Source organism: Notolepis coatsorum (genome assembly GCF_963971535.1).
Source record: "Notolepis coatsorum genome assembly, chromosome: 7".
Taxonomy (NCBI): Eukaryota; Metazoa; Chordata; class Actinopteri; order Aulopiformes; family Paralepididae; genus Notolepis; species Notolepis coatsorum.
This window is the reverse complement of record NC_140171.1, coordinates 159,540,847-159,558,097: the sequence shown is the minus strand read 5'-3', so window position 1 is coordinate 159,558,097 and position 17,251 is coordinate 159,540,847. Positions and strand designations below refer to the sequence as shown.

The following is a 17,251-nucleotide window of genomic DNA, read 5'->3' as shown; positions in this document are numbered from 1 at the left end:
GTACATTTTTCTTTTTTTGTGTGTATTTGGATGTTGTTCTATCTAGACTATGAGGACAACGGTACAGTTTGTTTTCTTGATTTCACCTCATCTATTTTATGTTTGGAAATGTTAATTATACATGCATGGAAATTAAAGTGACACAAAACAAATCTGCGGTTGAAAAGAAAACCTCAAAATGGCAAGTTGAACAATGACAATCAATTATTGAAAAGTGGCTTAGAGAATAAAGTCCTTTTGGCTGCACCTTATTTGAACAGCATGTGTTATTGTTGCAGTAGATTAAACTGACTGGCTGGAATTAAAGTAAGATGAAATCAGCCACAGCTGCCTGCTTATTGTGGAGGAGGAAGGAAACTGTAGATCTGTGAAATTACTTTTGGAGGTGTGTGCAATGCATGTGTGTGTAAGAGAGAGAGAGAGAGAGAGAGAGAGAGAGAGAGAGAGAGAGAGAGAGAGAGAGAGAGAGCGACAGCGAGAGCGAGAGCGAGAGAGAGAGAGAGAGAGAGAGAGAGAGAGAGAGGGAGAGAGAGGGAGAGAGAGTACGACTTCTGGGCTATGGCTAGACTTGAAGTTCTGGGAACTGGTGTGTGGAAGTTAGGGCTACTAAGACATTGGGGTGGGGGGTGGGGACAGAAAAAGAAAAAAAGAAAAGAAAACAGCCCAAGGTCCTGCTAATCCCCCCCTATCTCTGCCTGATCAGACTCGGAGGAAGGGTTCGCAGGCGAGGGGAAGTTATTGGAAATTGACAACGGGCCCAGATCGGCGCCCTGGGGGACACCACTTGGCAGGGTGAGGGTTTCCGGGGCGGACTTCTTGCGCGGCCGATCCTTGTGGACAGAGAGGAACTCGGGCGCGTCGGAACACACGGGGGTGGAGGGGGCGCTGGCGGGGCCGGTGAGGCCGCAGGAGGGCGTCTCGGTGACGGAGATCGACGGGGGAAACATCCCAATCTTCTGGTTGGTGGCCTCCTGGATGGCACGCTCAAACGCTCTCACCTCGTCCATCGTCATGTCTGGGTGGGAGAGATGGAGACGGGGACATGGGTGACAGGAGGTGAGATAAAGGCTGCAGTGTGTAGCTCTTCCTAGACATAACTAGAGCATGGTGCATCATCAGCCACATCGCCATTAAAGTCCCGAAATACACGATGTGATTCAAAAAACAATTTGATAAAATAAAATAAAAATGTATAGCTTGAGATTCTCCCCTCTGTTGCAGAGTTTAAAACCTTGATCCCCAACCTTTGTCAATCAAGTTGTACATGTTTTAATTGATTGTTATCCTTACTTGTCTCTTTGTTATGATTTGATATGCCTTTTTTGCTTATAACTCTGTCAGTACACTCGCCGTGACTGTAAATGAGGGAAACCGCCGTTGCCTTTCGAGTTTAAATAAAGGTTTGAAATTAAATGAAATCTAGGAACCAAAATACCAAAAGGAAAAAAAATATGATTTTCAATTCATCTGCACTTAAATTGGAAACACAGGATATGATGCAACCCTATACTGTAGTAATATACTACTACGGTACTGTACTGTACTGCACCCCCCCTCCCCTTTCAGAAGATGATCATAAGACACAGGGATGTGTGGATATCTAACAATGTCAGAATGTAGTCAGTCTTGAGGGAGTCAGTTGATCAAACAGTTCCAAAATGAAACAGGGGGAGAGGGAGTGGAGTTAGGCCGAGACAGAGGAGAGGATGACAAGAGACACATACACTTGCTTTCTCATGGATCTCTATGGCCTCCAGTGAAGATGGGTTTGGTGGAGTGGAGTGTTCCTCCTGCTCATGGCACACTTTAATGTTGGTTTTCTCATGCATTTGTCGCTCGTATTCCCGCACGTCATCCAAAGTCATATCTGGAAGAAGGGGGGGGGGGGGGGGGGGATCGAAATGTTGGTAACTCCTCCATCATGAAGGTCAAGGTGAAGAAGGGAGGGAGGGAGGGAGGGAGGGAGGGAGGGAGGGAGGGAGGTGTGTGGAGGAGGGAGGGAGGGAGGGAGGGAGGGAGGGAGGAGGGAGGGAGGGAGGAGGGAGGGAGGGAGGGAGGGAGGGAGGTGTGTGGAGGAGGGAGGGAGGGAGGGAGGAGGAGGTGTGTGGAGGAGGGAGGGAGGGAGGGAGGGAGGGAGGAGGGAGGTGTGTGGAGGAGGGAGGGAGGGAGGGAGGGAGGGAGGGATAGAGGTGGGAGGTGTGTGGAGGAGGGAGGGAGGGAGGTGTGTGGAGGAGGGAGGAGGGAGGGAGGGAGGGAGGGAGGGAGGGAGGGAGGGAGGGAGGGAGGGAGGGAGGGAGGGAGGGAGGGAGGGAGGAGGGAGGAGGGAGGAGGAGGGAGGGAGGGAGGTGTGTGGAGGAGGGAGGGAGGGAGGGAGGGAGGGAGGGAGGGAGGGAGGGAGGGAGGAGGGAGGGAGGGAGGAGGAGGGAGGGAGGGAGGTGGGAGGTGTGTGGAGGAGGGAGGGAGGGAGGTGTGTGGAGGAGGGAGGAGGGAGGGAGGGAGGGAGGGAGGGAGGGAGGGAGGGAGGGAGGGAGGGAAGAGGTGTGTGGAGGAGGGAGGGAGGGAGGGAGGGAGGGAGGGAGGGATGGAGGGAGGGAGGGAGGGAAGAGGGAGGGAGGAGGAGGTGTGTGGAGGAGGGAGGGAGGGAGGGAGGGAGGGAGGGAGGGAGGGAGGGAGGAGGTGTGTGGAGGAGGGAGGGAGGGAGGGAGGGAGGGAGGAGGTGTGTGGAGGAGGGAGGGAGGGAGGGAGGGAGGGAGGAGGGAGGAGGAGGGAGGGAGGGAGGGAGGGAGGAGGTGTGTGGAGGAGGGAGGAGGGAGGAGGTGTGTGGAGGAGGGAGGAGGGAGGAGGAGGGAGGGAGGGATGGGGGTAAGAGAGAGCCACCCAGCTGGTGTGAAGGTGGGGGAAGTGGTTTGTGGTTCTTTTCCAAAGGAAGTGGAGAGAAGAGAGAGGAGTGAGAGGAGCGGGAGGGAGTCTGTTATATTGTCCGGGTGATGGACCGTTATCTGGGCATCTGGGCGCCCTGCGGCTGTGGAACGAGTGGCCAGGAGTGGGTGACAGACAGACAGACAGACAGACAGACAGACAGACAGACAGACAGACAGGCAGACAGACAGACAGACAGACAGACAGACAGACAGACAGACAGGCAGACAGACGGACGGACGGACGGACGGACGGACGGACGGACGGACGGACGGACGGATGGACGGACGGACGGACGGACGGACGGACGGACGGACGGACGGACAGACAGACAGACAGACAGACAGACAGACAGACAGACAGACAGACAGACAGACAGACAGACAGACAGACAGACAGACAGACAGACAGACAGACAGACGGACGGACGGACAGACAGACAGACAGACGGACGGACAGACAGACATGGCTTAAATTTTTTCCATGGTTCCACAATAATCCTTTATCATCAGTGTGAATGATTATAGTCTGGCATGGTCTCATAACAGTAAATATCACTTTGGTAATAATCATAGGCAGCCATTTCCTACGGCTCAAGCTGCCAACTTGGCTTTGCTCGGGAAAACAATGTCAAGTTGTTTTATGATACCGAGACAAGTGCTGTTTCTGCAGACGACTCACTGCATGTGCCTGCATTCATTCTAGGGTTTCATTCTAGAATGATGCATAATCCACTTTGACTGAAATAATCTATTCCTCAATATTTCCACAAACACAGGATGATTCTTCCACCCCTACAAAATATGAATTCTACTCCCTGAGAAGCAAAGGTCTGAACACAGACAGTGGCTTCAGTATTATTCATTGTCTTGGAAAATATGATCATGTCCGTAGCTCTGTGTTAAATACATATTTATTCTCTGTACAGCCTTGACTAGTTAATATAGTTTAACTAGTATACAGCTCAGACACTAGGGGGCGACAGTCTGACAGTGTTTCTTAAAACAACAGCCAAAGGGCCAGGAGATGTGACATTAAAGGACGACTCCACTTTTTTTTGGAAATTAGCTTATTTAACATCTTCCCTGGAGTTAGACAAGAAGATACATACCTTTTTTGTCTCTGTGCGTGCATTTTAGCTTTGGGAATAGACGCTCCGTTAGCATAGCTTAGCTTCATCACTGGAAGTGGGGGAGGACAGTAGCCTTACAGTGCCTTACAGTGTATTGCAAGGTCTGACATTGACCAAACTTGATATGCATGACCTTGGTGGGCTCTAGGTCAACTCCTGAAAAGGGGGTCAATGTCAGACTTTGCAATCAAAGTTAGGGGGCTAATAACCCTTGCCATAATTTCAGTGCGCCCCCTAACTTTTGATTGCAAGGTCTGACATTGACCCCCTTTTCAGGAGTTGACCTAGAGCCCACCAAGGTCATGCATATCAAGTTTGGTCAATGTCAGACCTTGCAATACACTGTAAGGCACTGTAAGGCTACTGTCCTCCCCCACTTCCAGTGATGAAGCTAAGCTATGCTAACGGAGCGTCTATTCCCAAAGCTAAAATGCACGCACAGAGACAAAAAAGGTATGTATCTTCTTGTCTAACTCCAGGGAAGATGTTAAATAAGCTAATTTCCAAAAAAAAGTGGAGTCGTCCTTTAATGTCACATCTCCTGGCCCTTTGGCTGTTGTTTTAAGAAACACTGTCAGACTGTCGCCCCCTAGTGTCTGAGCTGTATACTAGTTAAACTATATTAACTAGTCAAGGCTGTACAGAGAATAAATATGTATTTAACACAGAGCTACGGACATGATCATATTTTCCAAGACAATGAATAATACTGAAGCCACTGTCTGTGTTCAGACCTTTGCTTCTCAGGGAGTAGAATTCATATTTTGTAGGGGTGGAAGAATCATCCTGTGTTTGTGGAAATATTGAGGAATAGATTATTTCAGTCAAAGTGGATTATGCATCATTCTAGAATGAAACCCTAGTTTCCAAAAAAAGTGGAGTCGTCCTTTAAGGCCTTGTCTCCAGTTCTTGTGTGAGATACAACAAAGCCCATCTTTTGTTTTCATTTTCTCACTTTGGGCATTTTTGTTTACCTCTCTTGTCAGATCTGTTATTAATTTGTCATCTCTTGACGTCGTGTCAACTTTGTACTTAATGGTAAGTCTGACCAGAGCTCTTTGTCACTTTCTGGTCAGACACTTTGTGTTATAAACTGATCCTACTCTTTCTGTGGCCACGGAAACAGATAATAAAATATGTTCTATTTTTATACAATTGGACTCATTTGAAATTCTAACAGTTCACTGTCATGGCTGATTTAAAATATTCCACAACATCATCAAAGTACTTTACTTTCACAACGCCAGTAGTAGATTTTGGGAGTCACTTTTTCGGATATGATATCTATGAAGAGCCATTCCAACAGCTGTTTATAGACACATGAAAGATATGATATCGATGAAGAGCCATTCCAACAGCTGTTTATAGACACATGAAAGATATGATATCGATGAAGAGCCATTCCAACAGCTGTTTATAGACACATGAAAGATATGATATCGATGAAGAGCCATTCCAACAGCTGTTTATAGACACATGAAAGATATGATATCTTTATGAAGAGCCATTCCAACAGCTGTTTATAGACACATGAAAGATATGATATCGATGAAGAGCCATTCCAACAGCTGTTTATAGACACATGAGAGCAGGTGGGGTCTGACAGTATGTTATTTAAACAATCATCCTCTGGACACTGATTGGTGGGTTATTAAATCCTTTGGACACTGATTGGTGGGTTATTAAATCCTCTGGACACTGATTGGTGGGCTATTAAATCCTTTGGACACTGATTGGTGGGTTATTAAATCCTTTGGACACTGATTGGTGGGTTATTAAATCCTCTGGACACTGATTGGTGGGTTATTAAATCCTCTGGACACTGATTGGTGGGTTATTAAATCCTCTGGACACTGATTGGTGGGTTATTAAATCCTCTGGACACTGATTGGTGGGTTATTAAATCCTCTGGACACTGATTGGTGGGTTAGGTGTTGAGAGGAGGAACCCTGAGTGGTGACATGGTGGGGGTTGGAGGATTGCTACAGGCTTGACATGCACTGGTTAGTAGTATTCATTCATAGTACAGTGATTTACATACTGGTGTGATTTACATGCTGACAGCATAGTACTAACATGTCACACTGCATTACAATAAGACTTCAAAAATGAAGCCTGTATACATTTAATAAATATTATCTAACTAATCTGACTCAACTGAATTGCACGTAACTTTTAAGTGGGGGTAAGTAAGTCCTTGGCAGCACAAATGATTAACTACGTCCCCGTTGTTACGGTTGTTAACACCGGCACAGCCATGGAGAAAATTACACTAATTCCCGCTGGGAACGGGTCAGATGACCCGACAGCCTTTAGAATGGAGATGGGAGGGAGAGAAGGGAGGGAGGGTCAATGAGGGAGGGAGGGAGGGAGAAGGAGACAGGGAGGGAGGGAGAAAGAGAGGAAGGGAGGGAGGGAGGGAGGGAGGGAGGGAGGGAGAGGGATGAGAAGGAGGGAGAGGGAGGTATAGAGAGAGGGAAAGAGAGGGATAAAGAGAGAGGGGGAGAGAGAGAGGGAGGGAGAGGGAGGGAGAAGGAGAGAGGGAGGGAGAGAGAGGGAGGGAGGGAGGGAGAGAAAGGGAGGGGGGAGAGAAAGGGAGAGAGAAAGGGAGGGAGTGAGTGAAAGGGAGGGAGGGTCAAGGAGGGAGGGAGGTGGCCGCTCAGCAGAAATAGCTGAAACAACGTTCTAATTCCATTTTCCTGAAGTCATTTTGAAATTTCAGAAACCGTGCTGCAGATAAAACTGGTACTTTTAGGAAAAGTCATTGAGTGACAGAGCTGGAGCTCGACCGAGTGACGAGGATACATTTATTGAAAATGCCTAGGGGTCATGTGACCCTTTGTCGGCTGTGCTGTGTTAAGGGATAAGTCACCCTTATTCATTCTTTTTTGATATTTTTTTACTATCTTTTTTCCCCCTCCTCTTTTTCAGATTTTTGTCCCATCCCACTGTTAGTCGTTATGCCAATTCCCAACTCCCTTCCTGGTTGTTGCGCACCCCCCCTACTGTTGGTCCGGGAGGCCGGAGACTATCACATGCTATCCTCCGACACATGCGCAGCCAGCCGGCAGCCAGCCTGGCAGCTCAGATTCTCACTGGGAGAGTGTAACGTGTGGAAGGTCACACTACCTCCCTCCAGATCCTTCCTTCGCTGAGCAGACCGAACTGTAGGAGTATTTTTCTGTTTACAACGCCCAGGACCTACCCATCAGCTCTCCCACCCTCTAATACTGCCAATTGTATTAGTACGGATGACCAGCCAAACTGAAAACAATGTGGAGAGCTGGGATCGAACACGCGAACCCAGCGTCTCCAGCATTGGTGGTGAGTGCCTTGCCCACTGCACCACCTGGCCGCCTCTTTTTTGATTTGTTAAAAACCTGGGAGTAATTTCAATCTGTCCAAAAGGCTTTGTTTTTTATATAGTGGAAGCAGAATTTGTTAGCATTTGTTAAAACTTATTCAGCGCCAGGGATTAGACGGGCCACGCTTTAAAGATAGGAGTGCGTCACCTTGTTTGTAGAGCTATATCTATATTCTATATTATAGCTGAGGGGACAATACTATGGTCATTTGACAGTGACTTTCTTCCGTCTAGCTCAGGGGTCAGCAACCTTTACTATCAAAAGAGCCACTTTTCCCTCGTCCCACAAAATAAAATGCTCAGGGAGCCGCACAACCCATTTACCCTTAAAATGAAGATAACACAGTGTATAACGTTTTATATATCCCCAAGCATACCCCACATTTAGCATAAAACGCCTGACAATTGCATACCCAAAGTAATTTGCGATTTATTATACTTTATACTTATAGCACACAGTTTGTTGCATTAATGGGATTATAAAGCAACAAAAAGAATTTTTTTGACTTTTTAATTGCTGTTTTTACCTGTTATAACAAAGGAAAACCTCAAACTCTTATGAAGAGGAGACCGACTTTGAAATAAAACCCTGAACTATTCAGGTATATTTGAGTCCTTCCCTTATTTGTGGAACATTTATAAAATAAAAAGTAGTCCACTTTGAAAAAAGACTACCATGTGTAGACCTACTTTGAAATAAAACACAGACAAGGAGAAAAAACACTGGCATCTGTAGACCTACTTTGAAATAAAACCCTGAACTATGCAGCTCTATTAAAGTCCTTCCCTTATTTGTGGAAAATCTATCAAATAAAAATTAAAATATTTTGTTGTTCGAAAATTTCGCACCACATATCACTAAGGTAAGCCTTTTGTTGACTAAATATCTTAGTTGATGAAATATTTTTTCATTTCAGTGTCACAGTATGACATCGATCTCCAAAATAAGAGAAAAAAAAGGTAAAAAAAAAAGATTTTATAATTTTTTTTTGCCAGGGAGCCGCAGCTGATTGGCTAAAGAGCCGCATGCGGCCTCGAGGCCGCAGGTTGCCGACCCCTGGTCTAGCTGGATGCGGCCGGTATTGCACTTTGGCGATCTCAGACTCATTCCCCATTAACATCAAGGTCCCTGGATGAATAATGAATAAAAATATCGAAAAAGAGGAAAAAATATCAAAAAACTACTTTTAACATGTTTTTTTTGGCACTGAAAGTATTAGCATTTGTTAACCATGCGAGTGGAAGTCAATGGAAGCAGAATTTGTTAGAATTTTTTTTTACCATGCTAGTGGAAGTCAATGGAAGCAGAATTTGTTAGCATTTGTTAACTATGCGAGTGGAAGTCAATGGAAGCAGAATTTGTTCGCATTTTTTTTACCATGCTAGTGGAAGTCAATGGAAGCAGAATTTGTTAGCATTTATTAACCATGCTAGTGGAAGTCAATGGAAGCAGAATTTGTTAGCATTTGTTAACCATGCGAGTAAAAGTCAATGGAAGCAGAATTTGTTAGCATTTGTTAACCATGCTAGTGGAAGTCAATGGAAGCAGAATTTATTAGCATTTGTTAACCATGCTAGTGGAAGTCAATGGAAGCAGAATTTGTTAGCATATTGTTATTATGCTAGTGGAAGTCAATGGAAACAGAATGTTAGCATTTTGTTGACCATGCGAGTGGAAGTCAATGGAAGCAGAATCTGTTAGCATTTGTTAACCATGCGAGTGGAAGTCAATGGAAGCAGAATTTGTTAGCATTTGTTAACCATGCGAGTGGAAGTCAATGGAAGCAGAATTTGTTAGCATTTGTTAACCATGCGAGTGGAAGTCAATGGAAGCAGAATTTGTTAGCATTTGTTAACCATGTGAGTGGAAGTCAATGGAAGCAGAATTTGTTAGCATTTGTTAACCATGCGAGTGGAAGTCAATGTAAGCAGAATTTGTTAGCATTTGTTAACCATGCTAGTGGAAGTCAATGGAAGCAGAATTTGTTAGCATTTGTTAACCATGCTAGTGGAAGTCAATGTAAGCAGAATATGTTAGCAATTGTTAACCATGCGAGTGGAAGTCAATGGAAGCAGAATTTGTTAGCATTTGTTAACCGTGTGAGTGGAAGTCAATGGAAGCAGAATTTGTTAGCATTTCTTAACCATGCGAGTGGAAGTCAATGTAAGCAGAATTTGTTAGCATTTGTTAACCATGCTAGTGGAAGTCAATGGAAGCAGAATATGTTAGCATTTGTTAACCATGCGAGTGGAAGTCAATGGAAGCAGAATTTGTTAGCATTTGTTAACCATGCGAGTGGAAGTCAATGTAAGCAGAATTTGTTAGAATATGTTAACCATGCTAGTGGAAGTCAATGGAAGCAGAATTTGTTAGCATTTGTTAACCATGAGAGTGGAAGTCAATGGGTTATGCAGCAGGTGGCTACATTGCAACCAGCTTTCTGTAGCACAACAGAGTTGACCTTTCAGAGAGCAAGCTTCATACCCCATTGACCTCCATTAGCATTGCTAACAAATACTAATAATTTCTAGTTTCAGTATATGAAAAACCAAAACACTGGTGCCAGTGGTTTGTGTATTAACTCACATGACTCCAAGTCAGCAACAGATCAGATAGGCTTTCTAAAATTTGCAAATCATCTTTAACTCTAACTATATCTGATTATAGATTATTGGGAAATGTAACCTGGTTAGTAAAATGTATGAATCTGCCCGCCACCCCCCTTTTTGAATGTTAACAAATCGCCCACTACCTTTAACCCTTTCATTGCCACACGACAGAAGGTTAACCCTTTACTATCACACAACCGACGGCGATGCTCCATCATTAGCATCATTAGCTCCGCGGACTTCCTGGTTAAATAAAGGTTAAATAAAATAAAAAATTATGCTAATGATGGAGCATCGCCGTTGGTTGTGTGATAGTAAAGGGCTAACCTTCTGTATTGTCACAGTGAAAGGGTTAACCGGCTGTCGTGTGGCGGATCATAACTACTTTTATTCATACTGTAACTACTTATGTCATAGCATCGTGGGCACAAACTATACAAGGGAATGGAAAAGTATTTAACCAGGAAAATAATATGAACAATGCTGAGATAGAACAGAACTTATTATGGAATACAGTATAGAACTAAAACTTCGGAAAACAAATGCCAATGTTTTAGCCCTTGCAGCCTGGTAATTTATTTGGAAAGAATAGTCTGAGTGAGTAGACTGAATACTAGGGATGCTCGATATTGACTTTTTTACCGATACCGATATACCGATATTGTCCAACTCTTAATTTCCGATACCGATATCAACCGATACCGATATATGCAGGGTTTCCCCCCCAAAAAACAGAATAATTTCAGGTAATTAACATTACATATCTCTTGTTGTGGAATTAACACAACATTATGCATACTTTTGACAATAAATAAAATCAGAATTTGTTCTTACTTGCTTGCCTGGGTAAATAAAGGTAAAATAAATGTAAAAAAAAATTATAATAATAGTTTTTTTTTTTTTTAAACCGATACCGATAATTTCCGATATCACATTTTAATGCCAATATCGGCCGATAATATCGGACATCCCTACTGAATACTAATACTTGCACCAGCGGGTGCTGTCACTAGGTTGTGGGTGTAGAGCGTAGAAGACCCATGGGGTGTGGGGGTGTGGGCTGGCAGACCTACCGATCCACTCGTCCACCCAGGCGAAGGCCTGTCTGTGTCCCAGAAGCAGCACGTCTCGCACCACCTGCAGAAAGAAACACAATACAGTCTTTAACCCTTTCACTACCACACTACAGAAGGTTAACATTTCACTACCACACTACATAAGGTTTCACTACTACTATTAACCTTCTGTAGTGTGGTAGTGAAAGGTTCACCTTCTGTAGTGTGGTAGTGAAAGGTTAACCGTCTGTAGTGTGGTAGTGAAAGGGTTAACCTTCTGTAGTGTGGTAGTGAAAGGGTTAAGCTTCTGCAGTGTGGTAGTGAAAGGTTAACCTTCTGTAGTGTGGTAGTGAAAGGTTAACCTTCTGTAGGTTGGTAGTGAAAGGTTAACCTTCTGTAGTGTGGTTTTGATTGATTGATTGAAAAGTTTATTAACAGATTGCAGAATGGGTACAGTACAGTACAGCTCAATACATACAATTGTTAAGAGGATGCAGACCTGAGAAAGACTTTCGTCTTGTTTCCATCAGGGTCCCCCATTTTCAATTCATCATATGAAATCCAGAAAAAGAGTGTATATACATTTGACATAGAAACTGTGCATTGGGGGAGGTTGGGTAGGTGGGGTGGGGCTGTACATTGGAGGTGGGGGGGGGGGGGGGGGTTGGGTAGGGGGGGACACACTGTACATTGGAATACTGACATACATTTGACATAGAAACTGTACATTGGAGGAGGTTGGGTAGGTGGGGTGGGGTTGGGTGGGGCTGTACATTGGAATACTGACAAAGCCATGCTTGGTCTTTATTGTACAACTGGGTTAGGACATTTGTAGGGGCCAGTTTTGAATTGCAGTCTCCCGTAGGTGTTCTTTGAGAGTGTTTTTGAAGGTGGGTAGTGATTCACATTCCTTTACAGCTTTGGGTAGGGCGTTCCACATTGTTGTGGCATAATTGCGAAACGTGTTTAGTCCCTTGTTTGAGCCGAATCTGGGTTTTACATGATTTGTGGAGCTCCCTCTGGTGTTGTGATCGTGGTATTCACTGACCTTTTGGGAAGTATTTTGACATGTACATGGGTACCTTGGTCGTGTAGTGTATCTTGTAGACCAGGCCCATTGCAAGTTGCTGTACTCTGTCGTCTACTCTAAGCCATCCTAGGTTGGCAAAGTGTGCAGGGGTGAGGTGGGTTCTAGGAGTCAGGTCAAGCAGTAGTCTGACTAGTTTGTTTTGAGATGTTTGTAATTTGGTTTTTAGTGCCTTTGAGGTGCTTTGGTACCATGAGGTGCAAGCATAGTCGTAGTACCCTTGAATGAGTGCTCCTGCCAGAGTCTTCAGGGTATTCTTGTTTACCAGGGAGGAGATCCGGTACAAGAATCGAGTTTGTTGATTGACTTTTTTTATTACATTGGATGCCATTTTGTCACAGGAAAGATTAGCCTCTAGGATGGAACCCAGGTAGGTAATTTCATCTTTCCTTGTGACAATATTGTCACCCACTGTAACTGAGAAGCCGTCGGTTTTGCTGAGTTTGTTATTTGAACCGAAGAGAATGGACTCTGTTTTGCCCATGTGTAATGATAGTTTGTTGTCGGCGAGCCATATGCAGATTTTGCCTAGTTCCGAGCTGTAGTAAAGGGTAGGTAGTAGGTAGTAAAGGTAGTAAAGGTAGGTAGTAAAGGTAGTAAAGGGTTAACCTTCTGTAGGGTGGTAGTGAAAGGTTAACCTTCTGTAGTGTGGTAGTAAAGGGTTAACCTTCTGTAGTGTGGTAGTGAAAGGTTAACCTTCTGTAGTGTGGTAGTGAAATGTTAACCTTCTGTAGTATGGTAGTGAAAGGTTAACCTTCTGTAGTGTGGTAGTGAAAGGTTAACCTTCTGTAGTGTGGTAGTGAAAGGGTTAACCTTCTGTAGTGTGGTAGTGAAAGGTTAACCTTCTGTAGTGTGGTAGTGAAAGGGTTAACCTTCTGTAGTGTGGTAGTGAAAGGGTTAACCTTCTGTAGTGTGGTAGTGAAAGAGTTAATCAGATGACACTGGGAGAAGGACAGCAAAAACAAACTCAGTCTATTTGGGTGGAAATCAGAATGCAAATCTGTGCCATTTACCAGGAAAACAATCTGTACAAGTCAGAGGTGGTCTTTGATCATACCAAGCTGGAGGATTTCCTCGATCAAATCAACTTACCACATATCTCGGAAGATAGTGCTAAACTGTTAGCTGCACCTATCACGCTAGCTGAACTTAGAGAGGCGATTGCGGATATGCAACGGGGCAAGGCTCCCGGATGGGATGGCATCCCACCGGAACTCTATCTCGCATTCTGGGATGTACTCGGTCCCTTATTACTCTCAATGATTTTACATTCAATCAAAGAGGGCAATTTTTCCAGAGATGTCAATATGGCACTTATATCTGTTTTACTCAAGAAAGATAAGGACCCAACCGAGTGTGGCAGCTATAGGCCCCTAAGTCTCCTCGGAGCCGATCTTAAGCTATATGCCAAGGTTCTAGCCACACGACTTCAAAAGCATATGACATCTCTAGTTCATCCTGATCAGACCGGCTTCATAAGAGGCCGCCTGGTTACTGATAACATTAGACGGTTACTGCATGTGATTGATGCCAGCAAGGATGTTGTAATTCCTACAGCGGTCATGTCCTTGGATGCAATGAAGGCATTTGACAGATTGGAGTGGTCTTACTTGTGGGCAGTTCTTAGAAGAATGGGGCTGGGAGAGGATTTTATTCATATGATCAAAGATCTTAACGGGAAAGTTCTGCTCGCCACTCTTCTCTTGCGCTCTTCTAGACAGGGTTGCCCTCTTAGTCCCGGCCTTTTCGCCTTATCCCTTGAACCTCTAGCTCAATACATAAGACAATCCCAAATTATTTCTCCTGTTTCAATTCAGGGCACACTGCACTATATCAGTTTATACGCAGATGATGTACTCCTGTTTATGCAGAATCCCTCCGTCTCTCTACCTCATCTTCTCAATGCGATACATGAGTTTGGCAGCCTATCCGGCTTTAAGATCAACTGGCCAAAATCTGCCTTTCTTCCACTTAATGCGCCTGCGAAGGCTACCATCCTGCCTGCAAACATACTTATGGTGGAGCACTTTAAATGTCTCGGAATTGAAATATTCCCCACTATTAGCCAGACGATACGGTATAACTACTCCAGCTTGGGTGACGGGATTACAAATGACTTCAACAGATGGTCCAAATAAAAAAATTCATTACAGGCCCAATGATTAAAATGAATATTTTACCTAGAATACATTTTATCAGCTCAATGCTCCCGTTGCCTCCTCCTGTTGGTTACTGGCAGAAGTTGCACTCTGCCTCATATATATTCATTTGGAATAATAAACGCCCGCGCTTGAAGAGATCAACTGCCCAAAGAAGTAAACTCGATGGAGGCTTAGCATTTCCAGACTTTAAATATTACTTTCAAGCTTTCTCTCTGAGACCTCTGACCACTTGGTTTGACGCTCAAGCAGCTGTATCCTGGCGACCATTGGAGGAGAAGATGGTGTCCCCACATAGACTTCAAGATATAGTGTATACTAACATTTCAATTAAGCAATGCAAATTACATTTTGGCCCTCTTATTACTCATGTGATCCAGACCTGGCATGATACCCAGAAAGGATGTATTGTACCAACCGCCATAAATGGCACACACATTCCCCTCTATTTAATAACAATTTACTCCTTATTGGACGACAACCTATTAAGTACCCTAGATGGGAAAAGAAAGGCATCCATACGCTGGGGGACATCTTCGATAACTCTGGTCTCCGATCTTTCCAAGATCTATCCAATGGATATGGTCTCCACGGAACCTCCTTTTTCTTTTATTTAAAAAATAAGAGCAGCTCTGAGGGCTCATGGCGTTCCATGGGATGCTCCACTAGAGCGACACCGCTTTCACAAATTCTTTTATGACAGAGAGACATCGAGAGGCTTCGTTTCTGACTTTTAACGCCATTTACTTACGTCCTCATATAAGGACCTCCCCCTGGATACGATTTGGAGAAAGGATATCCCTGAGTTGGATGTAGATTTTGATTGGGATGCAGTCTGGGAAAATGTCTGGCTGTCCTCACCTAATCACCAACAGATTCATCTAAATTGTATTCATAGGACTTATTTGACCCCTAGACGTTTGAATCTAATGGGTCTCAGACCTGACTCTCGATGTACCTTATGTCCAAACGGGGCCATCGGAACATTTACAGTATGCATATGTACTGGGAATGTCCTCCTGTTGAGCTTTTCTGGGAAGAGATTACCACCCAGCTATCAGATATTTTCTCTCCGACTATACTGCCCTGTCAAGGCTAACCGCAGTAACTCGAAAAAAGTCAAAATTTTGTCATGAGTGAAATTGACCTTGTCAATAAATGTTTTATCTTGTGACCAAGTTTCAGATGTTAATGTTGCTCAGTTTTGGAGATATGGGGTTTTAAAAACTGCAGTAACTACAAAATCACACTCAAAACCCAGGCAGACCGCAGTAACTTCCAAACAGTGAAAAATGGCTTTAAAGTGTTTTGACTTGCCATCCAAAATGTGTTATAGGTAGATAGATGATAGTACCCAGATGTAACATGTATTAATGAAGAAATCTTTAGGCATACAAAAATATGACGTAATTATTTTAATTAACCCCAAAAAAGCAGATACTGCACTCTGCTGCACGATTTCCTTAAATAATTATACAGGTAATGTACAGGCAAAGTGCAGTAACTTCAAATACAATGTTGTTTTCCCTCCAGCTTTCATAACTTAACCTAGCCATTTTGAAAATGAAATTTAACACCTGAATATATTGGAATGATGATGATCCAAATAAAATGGCTAGGTTAAGATATGAAAGCTGGAGGGAAAACAACATTGTATTTGAAGTTACTGCACTTTGCCTGTACATTACCTGTATAATTATTTAACGAAATCGTGCAGCAGAGTGCAGTATCTGCTTTTTTGGGGTTAATTAAAATAATTACGTCATATTTTTGTATGCCTAAAGATTTCTTCATTAATACATGTTACATCTGGGTACTATCATATATCTACCTATAACACATTTTGGATGGCAAGTCAAAACACTTTAAAGCCATTTTTCTCAGTTTCACTGTTTGGAAGTTACTGCGGTCTGCCTTGACAGGGCAGTATACCTGTCCTGCCTTCTGTATTATTATTGAATGAGGTTTCCCAATTACAGACCTCTACACATGTGAAGAGACTCATTTTAGCCGGCCTCACAGCCGCCAAGAGATTGATTGCATCACGATCGATACACCCAGACAAGCTATGTCCGAAGGTATGGATTCTTACCTACCTCGATGTGATATATCTGGAGATATCCACTGCACGAGTTTTTGGGGTTAACGAAGCGAATATTGCTATCTGGTTGGCAGCGGTTGCAAAACCATATAATGGTCAACTGCTTGATAATCTACCATATATTATGTATTCAACTCACGTTGGGGTCCTGGGGTGAGTGTGGGGGGGGGGGGGGGGGGGGGGGGGGTGAAGAGCGAGCGAAGACCATTGTCCACTTGTTTTTATTTTAGATTTCTATTGTATTTTTAATTGTGTGTGTGTTCTGGGCCCCCTTTGGCTGTGGGTCTGGCGGCTGTGGGCTCTGACTGGGGGGGCCGTGGTTCGGGGTCTCTGCGGGTCGAGGCATTAAAGAGGCGTGATGCTCTGGTTCGTGGGGGCGCCGGACTGCGGGTCCTCCGGGTTCGGGGTTCGCGGCTGCCGGGCCTGTAGATGGAGGGGGCTCAGGAAACACATTATGTTTGTGTTCTGGCCTGGGCCCCCTTGATTGTGTCGGAGGGTCACGGGCTAGAGGTGGGGGGGGGGGGGGGCCCTTGGTTCGGGCCCCCGGCGGGTCGGGGTGTTAAAGAGGCGTGATGCTCTGGCTCGCCGGGGTGCCGGACTTGGGGCTCCCGATGGGTGGTGAGGGAGGGGGCTTGGGGTGTTAATTGTACAATCTGTTTTATTTATTATTTATTGTTTAGTCATTCTTGTGTTGAGTCGATGTTTTTGGTGTGTTTTTGTGTATTATTATTGTTATTATGTTGTGATTTGTGCTGTTTTATGTTAAAAAATTTGATCACAAAAAAAAAACATTCAGTCGGTCTAACTGACTTCATCAACATCAT

At 44.3% G+C, this 17,251-nt stretch overlaps 1 protein-coding gene across 1 annotated transcript in view; it reads right to left on the bottom strand.

Annotated features, from left to right (window-relative positions):
• Positions 1-886: 886 nt before the first annotated feature.
• Positions 887-17,251, bottom strand: part of LOC311231826 (cytoplasmic phosphatidylinositol transfer protein 1-like) — a gene marked incomplete at its 5' end in the record, with an annotated part of 262,145 nt that continues 245,780 nt past the window's right edge. Inside the window, 3 exons of the mRNA XM_084318448.1 lie at positions 887-1,015; positions 1,725-1,867; positions 11,099-11,162. Coding sequence (XP_084174574.1) covers positions 1,010-1,015; positions 1,725-1,867; positions 11,099-11,162 — 213 coding nt within the window. The 3' untranslated portion in view covers positions 887-1,009. The remainder of the gene's footprint in view (positions 1,016-1,724; positions 1,868-11,098; positions 11,163-17,251) is intronic.